The 15,569-nt window shown below is 41.3% G+C and overlaps 1 protein-coding gene across 2 annotated transcripts in view; it reads left to right on the top strand.

The window, feature by feature from the left end:
* Window positions 1-15,569, top strand: part of PYROXD1 (pyridine nucleotide-disulphide oxidoreductase domain 1) — a 28,725-nt gene that overhangs the window by 7,928 nt on the left and 5,228 nt on the right. For both annotated transcript variants that reach the window (XM_085897943.1, XM_085897935.1), the window contains exons 4-10: window positions 36-155; window positions 769-897; window positions 2,821-2,894; window positions 4,091-4,257; window positions 4,606-4,700; window positions 7,802-7,919; window positions 8,154-8,269. In XM_085897943.1, coding sequence (XP_085754069.1) covers window positions 36-155; window positions 769-897; window positions 2,821-2,894; window positions 4,091-4,257; window positions 4,606-4,700; window positions 7,802-7,919; window positions 8,154-8,269 — 819 coding nt within the window. The remainder of the gene's footprint in view (window positions 1-35; window positions 156-768; window positions 898-2,820; window positions 2,895-4,090; window positions 4,258-4,605; window positions 4,701-7,801; window positions 7,920-8,153; window positions 8,270-15,569) is intronic.

The raw sequence follows: 15,569 nt of genomic DNA, 5'->3' as shown, positions 1-15,569 counted from the left end.
CTTTGAATTCTGTAAGAGTCTACCACCCCTTGCAGGTGTCTCGGACTTTGGAAGAGTTTGTGGTGGAGGAACGTAATGCAGAGACGCTGAAGAGAGTGGGTCCTCGAGTGAGGGTGATCCAGGCGGCCGTCGCAAAGCTGGACAGTGAAGCTCATGTAAATTCCCATTCGAATTATCGTATTTATACGTTACATCGTGCTCCAAAAGGATGTCGTCATGTTTGGCATTTGGAGATGAGCGTTCGATGGTTTTTTTTTTTAATGTCCGACATCATCTTTTATTTCCTCCACCCACCGAAGGTGTTTGTTTGTTTGTCTCTTTTTGTGCAGAATATCTCAAAAACTTGTTGATGGATTCAGGCAAAACTTGGTAGATGAGTCGGTTAGGTGAGAAGAAGAAGCCAATTAGATTTTGGTTCAGGTCCAAGTCCAGATCCAGCCTATCGGTGGGATACAAAACGTAAACTGTTCGGCTTAACGGAGGTGTGCGCTCCACCGAGTGCCCTTCTCGTTTTAGCCTGTTAACCTTTAAAACAATAGTTATTTATCAGATTATATTTCTTTTGCTTTCAAAAATTCTCCTCCTCGTTTGTAGGTAATGCCTTTCACTTCCCCGTTGAAGAGGTGTTTTAACTTTCTTTTAATTGAAGTTAAGATCGAACTTTCCAGTGGATTTTTTTTACTCCTGATGTCGATCATTTTCGGGCTGCCGATGTTGTCCATAATTCTGCATTACTGGCTGCTTGTGCCATCTGTTTGTTTCCACCAGGAGGTGCATACAGCTGATGGAAGGTGCTTTGGCTATGGGAAGCTTTGCATCTGTTCAGGAGCCACACCGAAGCTGCTTGCCAAAGGAAACCCCTTTGTTTTGGGAATTCGAGACACGGACAGTGTCCAGGTATTTCTGATTTTAGGCTTTCACTATAGCTGGTTCCTCCAATTGGGGGGAAGCCGTAAGGGCTGGGAACATGTGGACTGTGATTCAGTCCGCAACGCCACAAAGTGGTTGAAACGTCGGACCCGAGCGTTGCCTTTGTGCGTTGACCATTATTCCCAGATACAGCCATTTTTTTTTTTGTACAAACCACACACATCATTGACGGCACCAATGTATTTGTCCTGCATGTGATATTGGTGCAAGCCCCTCTGTGATCCTGAGATCAGTGTAAGAAAAGAAGAAGAAAATCATTCTCATTAATTTTAATGAGAGCCTGCAATTCCTTAATGTGGATGCACCCAGTTTATCATTGCTGCAGTTCCACAAAAGGTGAGCTCCAATGGAAAATCCAACTTGAGTACATCTACTTGACTTGTAGCATTTTGATGACCGTTCTCCAAACCTCCACAACACCAAGACATTTCTCTCGCTCCCTCCGTTTCTGTTTTTTACTCTGCATGTGAAGCAAAAAGTGTGGTTAAGCAATTGGTTCACTCTGTCTGTCTGTCTGTCTGTCTGTCTGCAGACGTCAGTCTATGATCCAGGAGCAACTTGATTTCAATTGAGTTTTATGTTTTGAATACTGTAGAACACGATTTGGAACATGAATCGGAACACAAGCCTGCAGTTTAGGAATATTTTGGCTCTGAATCTGGCAAATTGTATGGAATCTTGTCCGATCATGCAGCGCACAGAAGAGTAAGGTTTTTTTTATACTCTGCCTTTCTGGCAGTCAAAGAAAATTGAAAATAATTCCAAACAGGGCACTTACTGTTTTTAGGGACATCATAAAGGACACAAACAACAGGTACAAATAACTAATGTAACTAACATGTTAAGTAAGGTGGTCTAAGTGCACAGAGTGAGGTTAAACCTCCCAAAATTTTTTTTCCTGCAGCCTTAAAAACTTTATTTTATTTCATTTGAATTATACACTTGAACACTAGAACACAAATTGCCTTCTCCTCACTTCCAAAAACCTTCGGTTTAGCAGGATTTGGACAAAATTCGATGTCATCTCAACCAATGAGATTTGCCGCTTGATCTCTCGGCATTGGGGAATATCGAGATGCAGACAAAATTGCGGCTCGTAGGAAATGCTGTATAGATGGTGCGTGCTCGGAAGCGTGATGCAAGAGTTTGAAAGACCCTTCCCATGTCCTTTTTCTCAAGACTGTACGGGCTAGGGTGTTCTATGAACTCTCTGGTTAATTTAAATATTTTGTCTTTGTTTTTATTTTTTATTTTCTTTCCAGGAGCAATGCTCACGGAAGAGCAAGGTAGAACAACAGTGTGACAGTTATCAAGGGAATAAATGAACAGAAAAGTAGGAGGGGAGGAAACGGTGAAACTGGCAAGTGTGATGGATTCGGAAAGGTTAATGGGGGTAATAAAGATCACAGAAGTAAGAAAAACTTTTTAAGGAAAAGTAAGATCTTACCAACATCTTTTCCATTTTATCCCTCTTCTCTTCCTTTTCTCAATTTACCGTAATCCCTTTGTGTTTTCCAACATTTAGATTATTTTCCCAAAGGAATGATATTATCTTTGTTGAAGAATTTTTTTTTTTAATAAAAAATTTCCTTTAAAAAACGTTGTCTCGTATTTTTATAGCGCGGCGACATCGCGCTGTTATATAATTGGCTATTCTGTCCTGTGTCTTCTGTCACACTTATGGCCGCGTACGTCCCTTTGGTCTGAGGGCTATAAATATAAATTTGTCCAACGTCACAACTCTTCCCATCATGCATGCTGATTCACCGTGTCTACATTTAAATTTTATAACTGCAAAATTGTTTCATCATTCTTAACCTAGACTTTTACTGCCCCCAGCCGCGCGATATCGAAGTATTCGCTTCTTGTTTTGTTTGTTTTGCTTTTCAGGAGTTGCAGAAGCGCCTGGTGGGTTCAAGACGAATTGTGGTTGCTGGAAATGGTGGGATCGCATTGGAATTGGTGTGAGCTTGGGTGCCAGGTAGTTCTGCCATGGCTATTATTGAGGGAGCTGCTATTCTGCCTAGGTTCACCTTGATTATTACTCTGTGCATGCGAAGTGAAAAGTAGAGTTGAGCAGTTAGTTCACTTCTGTCTGTCTGTTTGTCCTTTTGTCTAGGAACGTGAGTTTATGATCGAGGAACAACTTGACTTCAATTGATTGTCATATAACGAAAACGAATCGGAACATGAATCAGAAAACAAAGCTGTAGTTTAACATCACTTTGGCTCTGTATTCATCCCAATCGCACATGCACAGAGTGAGGTAGTTTTTTTTACTCTGTCTGGCAGTCAAACAAAATTGAAAATCATTCCTAACAGGAAACTTACTGTTTTTAAGGACGACATAAAGGACACAAACAACAGGCACAAATAACTAAAGTAGTGTGTTAAATAAGGTGGTGTCTAAAACACTGCATCAATGATGGTAAACGTCCAGAATTTTTTTCTACAACCTTAAGTTCTTTACTTTTATTTCAATTGAATTGGATACTTCAACATTGTGGAACACAAATCGCCTTTTTGCATTCTCAAAACCCTTCCGTTTAGCAGTGCTGAGACAGAATTTCACGGCATCACGACCAATCATATTTGGCACTCATAGACCTCACCCTTGTCCTTCTTTCTCAAGACAACGTAGGCTAATGTGTTCTATGAACCCTCTAGTTTACCTTGGTGGTTAATACTAGGTACACAGCTATGGTATTATGTCTTGATACACCTTGATGAACCAGACTTGGTAGAGTAATGGTTAGAGCGTCCGCTCTGAGTCTGGTAGGTCAGTGGTTCAAATCCCGGACTAGTCATCCCAAAGACTTTAAAAGTGATATATGTGGCTTCTTTTATTGATGCTCAGCATGAAAGAGGATAGAGCATGGAGAAACAATGCTGGGAAGGCAATGGCAAACCACCCAGTATAACCTTTGCCAAGAAACTGCTTCTGCAGCACCGACGCTCTGGAAAGTGTGTGGTACATCAAATCAAAACACCTTGATGGTTAACGTTTCATGGACGGCAAAAAATTGTTGGCCGCTTCAAAATGAGGCCAGGCTTTGCAGGTTCATCGGAAATCAAAGAAAGATCTCTGAAATGAAGGTCAGATTGTGAGGCATGTTCTAGTTTTTGGAAGTTCCCATTATGCTGTTCCTGTCATGTTTAGGCATGAGGTACGAGACTGTGAGGTTATCTGGGCCATCAAAGATCCCAGCATCGGCACAAGCTATTTCGATTCTGCAGCTGCAGAGTTCTTCCTCCCGTCTCTTGGCAAATCTTCATCACCGGGAGCATCTGGACCCTCGAGACGCACAAAATACACGACATCTCCCGGTGAGGCCTGGAGTTTGAGTATGGTTGCGAGTCTTCATTTAGTATGCGTCCTTTGAGAAACACTGTAACTACACATTTAGTTATTTGGTGGATGGTTTCGAGGAATCATCTTGGGTTGCGGAAATTTTATCTCTTGGGTGTAGAGCTCACGTAATGACTGGTTTCTTGCACTTCAAAATGAGCCCTGTATCCTATAATGACCTTCCTATTTTATGTCCACTTTGATCTGCTGCCTTTATTATGTGACGAGAATACTGTGGGCCACCAAATTACGAGCAGATTTTCGACACATGATTTCTTTGCTGTTGCATATTTTTGAAACTGATTCCTTCAATGTTTTATCCTCAGGCTCAACTGCGGCGATGGGCAAACTCGTTGAAGGAATGTCAGGAAGTGCCCTGGGCCCAGACTGGCAGGAGAACCTGCAAATGCAAGGAGCAAACGTGATGTTCCACACGTTGCGGTCACTTAGGATGACTTTTTGTTTTTTATCATAATACCAGCAACAAGTTCATTTTAGACATAAGAATTGCCTCCTCCCTGTTCATTTTTCAAATGTGATACATTTGCCAATTGTTCTTCTTGAAGCTGGTTGAGAGTTGAAGTGTTAAAAGCTGAGATTTCAGGACAGTAATACGTGACTTTCAAAGTGATGTATGAACGCTAATGAGGCCGTGTGTGTGTGTGTGTGTGTGTGTGTGTGTGTGTGTGTGTGTGTGTGTGTGTGTGTGTGTGTGTGTGTGTGTGTGTGTGTGTGTGTGTGTTTTTTATTGTTTTTTTTCAGTGACTCAGTTCTGCTCCCTAGGCACTTTTAACCGACCGTTTCTTGTATGAAATCTGTGATTCACATCGTCTTTTAAACATTTCAGCATTTAGACAAATGAGTGGCAAATTCAAAATGGTTAACCATAATTGTTCTGTTCCAAAATGCAAATTATACTCACGGAAATATAGGGAATATGAGAAATGATCGTGGATGAGAGGTGTCGAGTTCCTACCATTTCCTGTTGGTACAAGTGATAGAGCGCATACCTCCTCCAGGCTGAACAGTTTCCATTTTGCATCCCACTTATAGGCCGGATCTGCATCCGGATGTTAAACAAAATCTAATTAGCTTGATCTTGTCCCATACCAAACTCATCCACCAAGTTTTGTCATAACACGTCCACAACCTTTAAAAAATACTATGATACATATCGTTTTTGGCCCCATCTCTCAATGGTGAAGAATCAATTAAAAATTCTTGTGTCCAAATCTGGATCCAGATTTTCACCAAAATCTATATATTATTTCTGTTAACGTCTGCGTGTAATTTGACGTATCTCCTCCAAAACTGCCGGACGGATTGTCGCCACTTTCGGCATGCGGGTGCTCTGTGGTCTAATGAACAGCATGAGCTATGTGAGATCGTGCCAGACGGACATGTTTGGGAATTTTGGGCAATTTTCTAATTTTTATGTTCGTTTGCATGGCAACGTGTGACGTCACCGCTGAGAGGCGTAATTCCGTCATGACATCATCGGTCATTCGCTGACGTCATTAAATCTGTCGTCGACAGACCTTCACCACCGAGAGGCGTAATGCCATTCTGAGAAAACAGCGTCTGCAATGTAAAACCCTCTTCTGCACATGCTGACTCCCTCAGAAGGTGAATTTGACACAAAAAATGTAACAAGAAACATTGTATTTAAAGTAAAGATTTATTTAAAAAAATATTATTTCTGTTAACGTCTGCACGTAATTTGACGTTTCTCAACCGCCATCGTTACCTGTGTTGTGTCTTGCTTGTGTGATCTTCAAATTAAAGCGTCCAGCGGTGTTCGATCGTCGGATGTGTGCCAAAAACTGCCGTTCATTGAAATTTGCATTCTGATTCTTGGTCTCCCTCCACTGCTCCTGTTCATTCTAGGGCTCGGCCTATATCATGTTAAACTTGTACCATCAGACGCCAACCTTCCAGTCACACTGCAGAGGATGCAATTTCCAGTCAGACTCGCATACTCGATAACCATAAACAAATCCCAGGGCCAAACATTTGACAAACTCGGAATATACCTCCCAGCCCCCGTGTTCTCCCATGGCCAACTATATGTTGCATTTTCACGTGCAAGAGGTTACTCCAATATATCTATCAAAGTGGACAATAATTCCTCACAAGGACTATTCAGCAACAAGCCATTCACCCAAACTGTCATCTACAGGGAGCTCCTTTAGAAAACTAAGGAGAGGTAACCATAGTGCATCACATCCCTAATGACACCCTCCCCAGCTTCCCATAACATCATCCACCTTTTGCCACCCATTCAACTCCGTGCGGAGCACGGGTATATGCTAGTCTAATTAATTCATCCTTGGGAGACATTCAACCGATCCACTAAATTTCATCCGAATCTGTCCATAACTTTTTGAAATATCCTGCTCACAGACAAACAAACAGGGGTGAAAACATAATGTGTCCCTCTCCCCCTCCCCTCCCCTCCCCTCCGCCTCCCATCCTCTCTCTCTCTCTCTCTCTCTCTCTCTCTCTCTCTCTCTCTCTCTCTCTCTCTCTCTCTCTCTCTCTCTCTCTCTCTCTCTCTCTCTCTCTCTCTCTCTCTCTCTCCCCCCCTCATGGCCCCAGAACCAAACAAAATATATATATATATATATATATATATATATATATATATATATATATATATATATATATATATATATATATATAACGGCCCATACAGCTTCCACTCCCACACCACCCACCCCACCTCTCAGACATGATTAATAGTAAATATTGTCAACTTAACCTGTGTATTGACAAGCCCCAGATATGACCTTTCCATTGGTGTTGAGAGGCAACCAAACCAGATATGGTGTCTCCCTCTGGGAATTCTGCCTGAATGTTGGGAACGAGGGCATCGACTTTCCAATTGCAGGCGTCCATTAAATAAATGGCCGAGCCTGCCATGTTCACATAAGGTAATCCCGTAAGGTTCAAAGTCCATTCACTGGCAGCATTTGGTCAAAGGTTTGGGTAGAACGCGCCCGTCTATGAACCTTCGGACCTTCATCTGTCCACGTCCTCAGGAGCTTGCAGTATGGGGATCTGCAAGCTATCAACTTTTTGGGTGAGTTCAGGAAGTTCTCCAATTCTTTTTTTTTTGTTGTGCAGATGCACGCCCCTTTCTCGCAGGTACATTTCCAAGTATTTTTTTAACGATCCTTATCTCACACACACGAGATACATTCGACTGCTCCAATGACCTCCATTGCTAGGGGTGAATTACATCATTTTGAAAGTCTCGTATTATTCCGTATTTTAAACAGGCCATATGACCTGGATTCCAGATAATCCCCTCAGCAAAATAATAGAGGTAGACGACGTTATATTATTTGCTTCATTGCTCAAGTGAACTTTCAGCAATGCCTTTAGCTTTACTCAATTTCCTTTTGGAGAGTTTTTTGATTACTCCAGATAATCATCCGTCACAGTTTGTTGACTTTTTTTTTTGGAGGCCTTTGATTGGCAAACTGACACTGATGTTTCCCGTTTTTATTTGATGTCCAGGATACACGACGAGTACACATCGAGTTTGAGTGTGAGGTGCAGCAGATTTGCGAACAGAAGCCAGCTGGGATCGTGATGCGAGAGCGGGATGTTGGGGTGCAAAAAGGACAGACAGAGGGTATGAAAACTGCAAGTGTTCTCGTGTACCTTACATCAATCAGCGGGTTTTCTTGCTTTTTCTCCTGTGTAACTTGCTGTGCATTTACACCTTATTTATTGAGAGCAAGCATTCACTGAGCACAGGGTACTTAGTTTCTTTTCTTAAATTTTATTAAAGGTGAGAAGTCTGACTTTCTGTCCATGTCGTTTGTTTTACTGTGTCATTATGACATCATATGTGGATGTTCTACAGAAGAGTCCTGGTCCGTGTACGTTAAGCTGAGTAATGGTGCCGTGTACGGCTGCGACTTCATCGTGAGCGCTACTGGTGTGCGACCCTACACACAACCATTTTTGGAGGGAAATGAGGTATTGAACACTGTAGGATGCACATGGGTCGTCGGTGAACATGAAAAAAAGAAGTGCCGGTGCATTCAAAGTACACCGCCCCCATGCCAAATAAATAAATAACAAACCCTACAACACATGACATCACCAGGGCGCCTTTGGCGCGGCGCCCGGTGATGCCACCTTGCAACACATGTAGTCGGAATTGGGAGGGAGTGGCGTACAACAATTGATTGATTGATTGATTAATTGCATAATTAAAATAAATAATGATCATAAATCATTAATTTCTCAATGAATTGCCAAATAGCCTACCTAAACCACCACTGTTTCATCCGAATCTGTAGCAATTTGAAAATTAAGCAATTAATCAAAAAATGAAGAATCGATTGATCAATAAATAAAAAATGCCCTTTATAGCCAAATCACTTGGTCACTGTCATGTCCAAATATCAGCTTCCTAGCTCAAAAGGTGCCTGAGATTTTGCTCGGATGAGAAATATATGTCATTAATAAATCGATAATAGTTAAGTAATTAATTAATTGATTGATTTATCAAAAAATTTAAAATACGTTTTTTGCCAAAAGCATATCTTCACTTTCGTCCTCAAATTTCAGCTTCCTACATCAAAGGATGGCTGAGATATCGCCCAAACAAACAAGAAAACAAGCAGTCATAGACTGGTACTTACGAAATCGTCAACTTGATCTCTGACCTTGTCTAATAAAAGCTGTCTCTCGAGAAGGTAGTGACGCAAACCAGAAGTTTCTACGATGATTCTGCACCAAACCATCAAAAATCGTTACGTCGACCGAAGCAAAAATCTCCATTTCTCCACGCAATTATTTAATATTATTTTATCAATGTCACAAAAACCGTAATATTCGGCCATCCATCAACAATCTCTACATAATCCGACGGCTTAGTGAGTCAGGCATGCGACGATAACCTTTATTGGGATAAAAAATTACTTTTAAACACCATCTTTATCGAAAACACCCTCAGCGCGCACACGCAAAACCTTTACGTGACTCAACGTCGCATTTGCTCGAGCGCGCTGCAGCACGTGACGAGCCGTGACGCGGTGAGTGAAATATTTTTTATACAATCTTAAAACGTCTCCAAAACAGCCGATTTTTACCAGAATTTCGACAACCGAGTGTTAAGCGTCCCAATACAAATGATCGCAAAAACCGAAGACAAAATTAAAATCGAAGTTAAAACGAACTCGCAACGTCGACTGAAGCAAAAATACTCCATTTCTCCGCATGAATTTACGGAATTATGTTTGACCTCACTGTGACCTTGACCCTTGACCGATTTTGACCAAAATCTAATTGGCTCTAGCCATCACCCTCCTGAATCACGTGGTGTAATTTGACATTGGCAGCTTCTTCCGTTCTCGAGTTATCGTGCCTACACACAAACACATAAACACACACACAAACAAACACACAAACAAACACACAAACAAACACACAAACAAACACACAAACAAACAAACAAACAAACAAACAGAGGACGGAAGTCATCAATATACTTACGAAATCTTTAGATTTCGAAAGTAACAAACAAACAAGCAGTCATAGACTGGTACTTACGAAATCGTCAACTTGACCTCTGACCTTGTCTAACAAAAGCTGTCTCGAGAGAAGGTAGCGACGCAAACCAGAAGTTTCTACGATGATTCTGTACTGAACAATCAAAAATCGTAACGTCGACTGAAGCAAAAAATCTCCATTTCTCCACGCAATTATTTTATATTATTTTATCAAAGTCACAAAACCGTAATATTCGGCCATCCACCAACAATCTTTACATAATCTGACGGCTCAGCAAGTCAGGCATGCGACGATAACCTTTATTGGGATAAAAAATGACTTTAAACACCGTCTTTATCGAAAAAACTATCAGCGCGCACATGGAAAACCTTTACGTGACTCAACGACGCGTCTGCTCGAGCGCACTGCATCACGTGACGACCCGTGACGCGTCGAGTGAAATATTTTTTATACAATCTGAAAACGTCTCCAAAACAGCCGATTTTTACCAGAATTTCGTCAACCGAGTTTTAAGCGTCCTAAGCGATCGCAAAAACCAAAGACAAAATTAAAATCGAAGTTAAAATGAACTCGTAACGTCGAGCGAAGCAAAAACACTCCATTTCTCCACATGAATTTACGGAATTATGTTTGACCTCACTGTGACCTTGACCTTTGACCGATTTTGACCAAAATCTAATCAGCGCTAGCCATCACCCTCCTGAATCACGTGGTGTAATTTGACATTGGTAGCTTCTTCCGTTCTCGAGTTATCGTGCCAACAAACAAACAAACAAATACACAAACAAGCAGGCATAGACTGGTACTTACGAAATCGTCAACTTGACATCTGACCTTGTCTAATAAAAGATGTCTCTGGAGAAGGTAGCGACGCAAACCAGAAGTTTCTACGATGATTCTACACCAAACCATCAAAAATCAAATGTTTTGGATGTTTGACCTCACTGTGACCTTGACCTTTGACCGATTTTGACCAAAATCTAATCGGCGCGAGCCACCACCCTCCTGAATCACGTGGTGTAATTTGACATTGGTAGCTTCTTCCGTTCTTGAGTTATCATTTTTTTGGATGTTTGACCTCACTGTGACCTTGACCTTTGACCGATTTTGACCAAAATATAATCAGCGCTAGCCACCACCCTCCTGAATCACGTGGTGTAATTTGACATTGGTAGCTTCTTCCGTTCTCGAGTTATCTGTACCAAACCATCAAAAATCGAATATTTGACCTCACTGTGACCTTGACCTTTGACCAATTTCGACCAAAATCTAATCAGCACTTGCCATCACCCTCCTGAATCACGTGGTGTAACTTGACATTGGTAGCTTCTTCCGTTCTCGAGTTATCGTGCCTACAAACCAACAAACAAACTAGCAGTCATAGACTGGTACTTACAAAATCGTCAACTTGACATCTGACCTTGTCTCACAAAAGCTGTCTCTTGAGAAGGTAGCGACACAAACCAGAAGTTTCTACGATGATTCTGTACCAAACCATCAAAAATCGAATGTTTTGGATGTTTGACCTCACTGTGACCTTGACCTTTGACCGATTTTGACCAAAATCTAATCAGCGCTTGCCACCACCCTCCTGAATCACGTGGTTTAATTTGACATTGGAAGCTTCTTCCGTTCTCGAGTTATCATTTTTTGGATGTTTGACCTCACTGTGACCTTGACCTTTGACCGATTTTGACCAAAATCTAATCAGCGCTTGCCACCACCCTCCTGAATCACGTAGTTTAATTTGACATTGGAAGCTTCTTCCGTTCTCGAGTTATCATTTTTTGGATGTTTGACCTCACTGTGACCTTGACCTTTGACCGATTTTGACCAAAATCTAATCAGCACTAGCCATCAGCCTCCTGAATCATATGGTGTAATTTGACATTGGTAGCTTCTTCCGTTCTCGAGTTATCTCTACCAAACCATCAAAAATCGAATATTTGACCTCACCGTGACCGTGACCTTTGACCGATTTTGACCAAAATCTAATCAGCACAAGCCATCACCCTCCTGAATCACGTGGTGTAATTTGACATTGGTCGCTTCTTCCGTTCTCGAGTTACCGTGCCTTCAAACAAACAAACAAACTAACAAACAAACAGAAACGGAAGGCATCAATATACTTACGAAATCTTTAGATTTCGTAAGTAACAAGCAGTCATAGACTGGTACTTACAAAATCGTCAACTTGACCTCTGACCTTGCCTAATAAAAGCTGTCTCGAGAGAAGGTAGCGATGCAAACAAGAAGTTTCTATGATGATTCTGCACCAAACCATCAAAAATCGAATGTTTTGGATGTTTGACCTCACTGTGACCTTGACCTTTGACCGATTTTGACCAAAATCTAATCAACGCTAGCCATCACCCTCCTGAATCACGTGGTGTAATTTGACATTGGTAGCTTCTTCCGTTCTCGAGTTATCGTGCCTTCAAACAAACAAACAAACAGAAACGGAAGTCATCAATATACTTACGAAATCTTTAGATTTCGTCAGTAACAAACAAACAAGCAGTCATCGACTGGTACGAACGAAATCGTCAACTTGACCTCTGACCTTGTCTAATAAAAGCTGTCTCTCAAGAAGGTAGCGACGCAAACCAGAAGTTTCTACGATGATTCTGTATCAAACCATCAAAAATCGTAACGTCGACCGAAGCAAAAATCTCCATTTCTCCAGGCAATTAAACCTTAACGTATCACAACGATGCGTCTGCTCAAGCGTAATGCATCATGGGACGACCTGTGACGCGTCGTGTGAAAAATTTTCTATCCAATCTTAAAACGTCTCCAAAAACATCCAATTTTTACCAGAATTTCGACAACCGAGTTTTATGCGTCCAAAGCGATCGCAAAAACCGAAGACAAAATTAAAATCAAAGTTAAAACGAACTCGTAACGTCGAGCGAAGCAAAAATCTCCATTTCTCCACATGAATTTACGGAATTATGTTTGACCTCACTGTGACCTTGACCTTTGACTGATTTTGACCAAAATCTAATCAGCACTAGCCATCACCCTCCTGAATCAGGTGGTGTAATTTGACATTGGTGGCTTCTTCCGTTCTCGAGTTATCGTGCCTATAAACAAACAAACAAACAAACAAACAAACAGAAACGGAAGGCATCAATATACTTATGAAATCTTTAGATTTCGTAAGTAACAAACAAGCAGTCATAGACTGGTACTTACGAAATCGTCAACTTGACCTCTGACCTTGTCTAATAAAAGCTGTCTCTCGAGAAGGTAGCGACGCAAACCAGAAGTTTCTACGATAATTCTGTACCAAACCATCAAAAATCGAATGTTTTGGATGTTTGACCTCACTGTGACCTTGACCTTTGACCGATTTTGACCCAAATCTAATCAGCACTAGCTATCACCCTCCTGAATCACGTGGTGTAATTTGACATTGGTAGCTTCTTCCGTTCTCGAGTTATCGTGCCTACAAACAAACAAACAAACAAACATACAAACAAACAAACAGAAACGGAAGTCATCAATTCACTTACGAAATCTTTAGATTTCGAAAGTAACAAACAAACAGTCATAGACTGGTACTTACGAAATCGTCAACTTGACCTCTGACCTTGTCTAATAAAATCTGTCTCTCGAGAAGGTGGCGACACAAACCAGAAGTTTCTACGATGATTCTGTACCAAACCATCAAAAATCTAATGTTTTGGATGTTTGACCTCACTGTGACCTTGACCTTTGACCGATTTTGACCAAAATCTAATCAGAACTAGCCATCACCCTCCTGAATCACGTGGTGTAAGTTGACATTGGTAGCTTCTTCCGTTCTCGAGTTATCTGTACCAAACCATCAAAAATCGAGTATTTGACCTCACTGTGACCTTGACCTTTGACCGATTTCGACCAAAATCTAATCAGCACTAGCCATCACCCTCCTGAATCACGTGGTGTAATTTGACATTGGTAGCTTCTTCCGTTCTCGAGTTATCGTGCCTACAAACAAACAAACAAGCAGTCATAGACTGGTACTTACGAAATCGTCAACTTGACCTCTGACCTTGTCTAATAAAAGCTGTCTCTGGAGAAGGTAGCGACGCAAACCAGAAGATTCTACGATGATTCTGTATCAAACCATCAAAAATCGTAACGTATACCGAAGCAAAAATCTCTATTTCTCCACGCAATTAGACCTTAACGTAACTCAACGACGCGTCTGCTCGAGCGCACTGCATCATGGGACGACCCGTGACGCGTCGAGTGAAATATTTTTTATACAATCTTAAAACGTCTCCAAAACATCCGATTTTTAACAGAATTTCGACAACCGAGTTTTAAGCATCCAAAGCGATCGCAAAAACCGAAGACAAAATGAAAATCGAAGTTAAAACGAACTCGTAACGTCGTGCGACGCAAAAATACTCAATTTCTCCACATGAATTTACGGAATTATATTTGACCTCACTGTGACCTTGACCTTTGAGCGATTTTGACCAAAGTCTAATCAGCACTAGCCATCACCGTCCTGAATCACGTGGTGTAATTTGACATCGGTGGCTTCTTCCGTTCTCGAGTTATCGTGCCTACAAACAAACAAACAAGCAGTCATAGACTGGTACTTACGAAATCGTCAACTTGACCTCTCACCTTGTCGAATAAAAGCTGTCTCTCGAGAAGGTAGCGACGCAAACCAGAAGTTTCTACGATGATTCTGCACCAAACCATCAAAAATCGAATGTTTTGGATGTTTGACCTCACTGTGACCTTGACCTTTGACCGATTTTGACCAAAATCTAATCGGCGCGAGCCACCACCCTCCTGAATCACGTGGTGTAATTTGACATTGGTAGCTTCTTCCGTTCTCGAGTTATCATTTTTTGGATGTTTGACCTCACTGTGACCTTGACCTTTGACCGATTTTGACCAAAATATAATCAGCGCTAGCCATCACCCTCCTGAATCACGTGGTGTAATTTGACATTGGTAGCTTCTTCCGTTCTCGAGTTATCATTTTTTGGATGTTTGACCTCACTGTGACCTTGACCTTTGACCGATTTTGACCAAAATATAATCAGCACTAGCCATCACCCTCCTGAATCACGTGGTGTAATTTGACATTGGTAGCTTCTTCCGTTCTCGAGTTATCTGTACCAAACCATCAAAAATCGAATAATTGACCTCACTGTGACCTTGACCTTTGACCGATTTCGACCAAAATCTAATTATCACTTGCCATCACCCTCCTGAATCACGTGGTGTAATTTGACATTGGTAGCTTCTTCCGTTCTCGAGTTATCGTGCCTACATACAAACATACAAACAAACAAACATAAAAACGGAAGTCATCAATATACTTACGAAATCTTTAGATTTCGTAAATAACAAACAGAAAGGGAAGTCATCAATATACTTACGAAATCTTTAGATTTCGTAAGTAACAAGCAGTCATAGACTGGTACTTACGAAATCATCAACTTGACCTCTGACCTTGTCTAATAAAAGCTGTCTCTCGAGAAGGTAGCGACGCAAACCAGAAGTTTCTATGATGATTCTGTACCAAACCATCAAAAATCGAATGTTTGACCTCACTGTGATCTTGTCCTTTGACCGATTTTGACCAAAATCTAATCAGCGCTAGCCATCACCCTCCTGAATCACCTGGTGTAATTTGACATTGGTAGCGTCTTCCGTTCTCGAGTTATCGTGCCTTCAAACACACATACACACACAAACAAACAAACACACAAACAGATGACGGAAGTCATCAATATACTTACGA

This window comes from Eptatretus burgeri, chromosome 1 (genome assembly GCF_056783735.1).
Source record: "Eptatretus burgeri isolate ZD-2024b chromosome 1, Ebu_testis_v1, whole genome shotgun sequence".
Lineage (NCBI taxonomy): Eukaryota > Metazoa > Chordata > Myxini > Myxiniformes > Myxinidae > Eptatretus > Eptatretus burgeri.
Note: the sequence above shows the minus strand (reverse complement) of the source record. Positions and strands in the feature narration are given on the sequence as shown.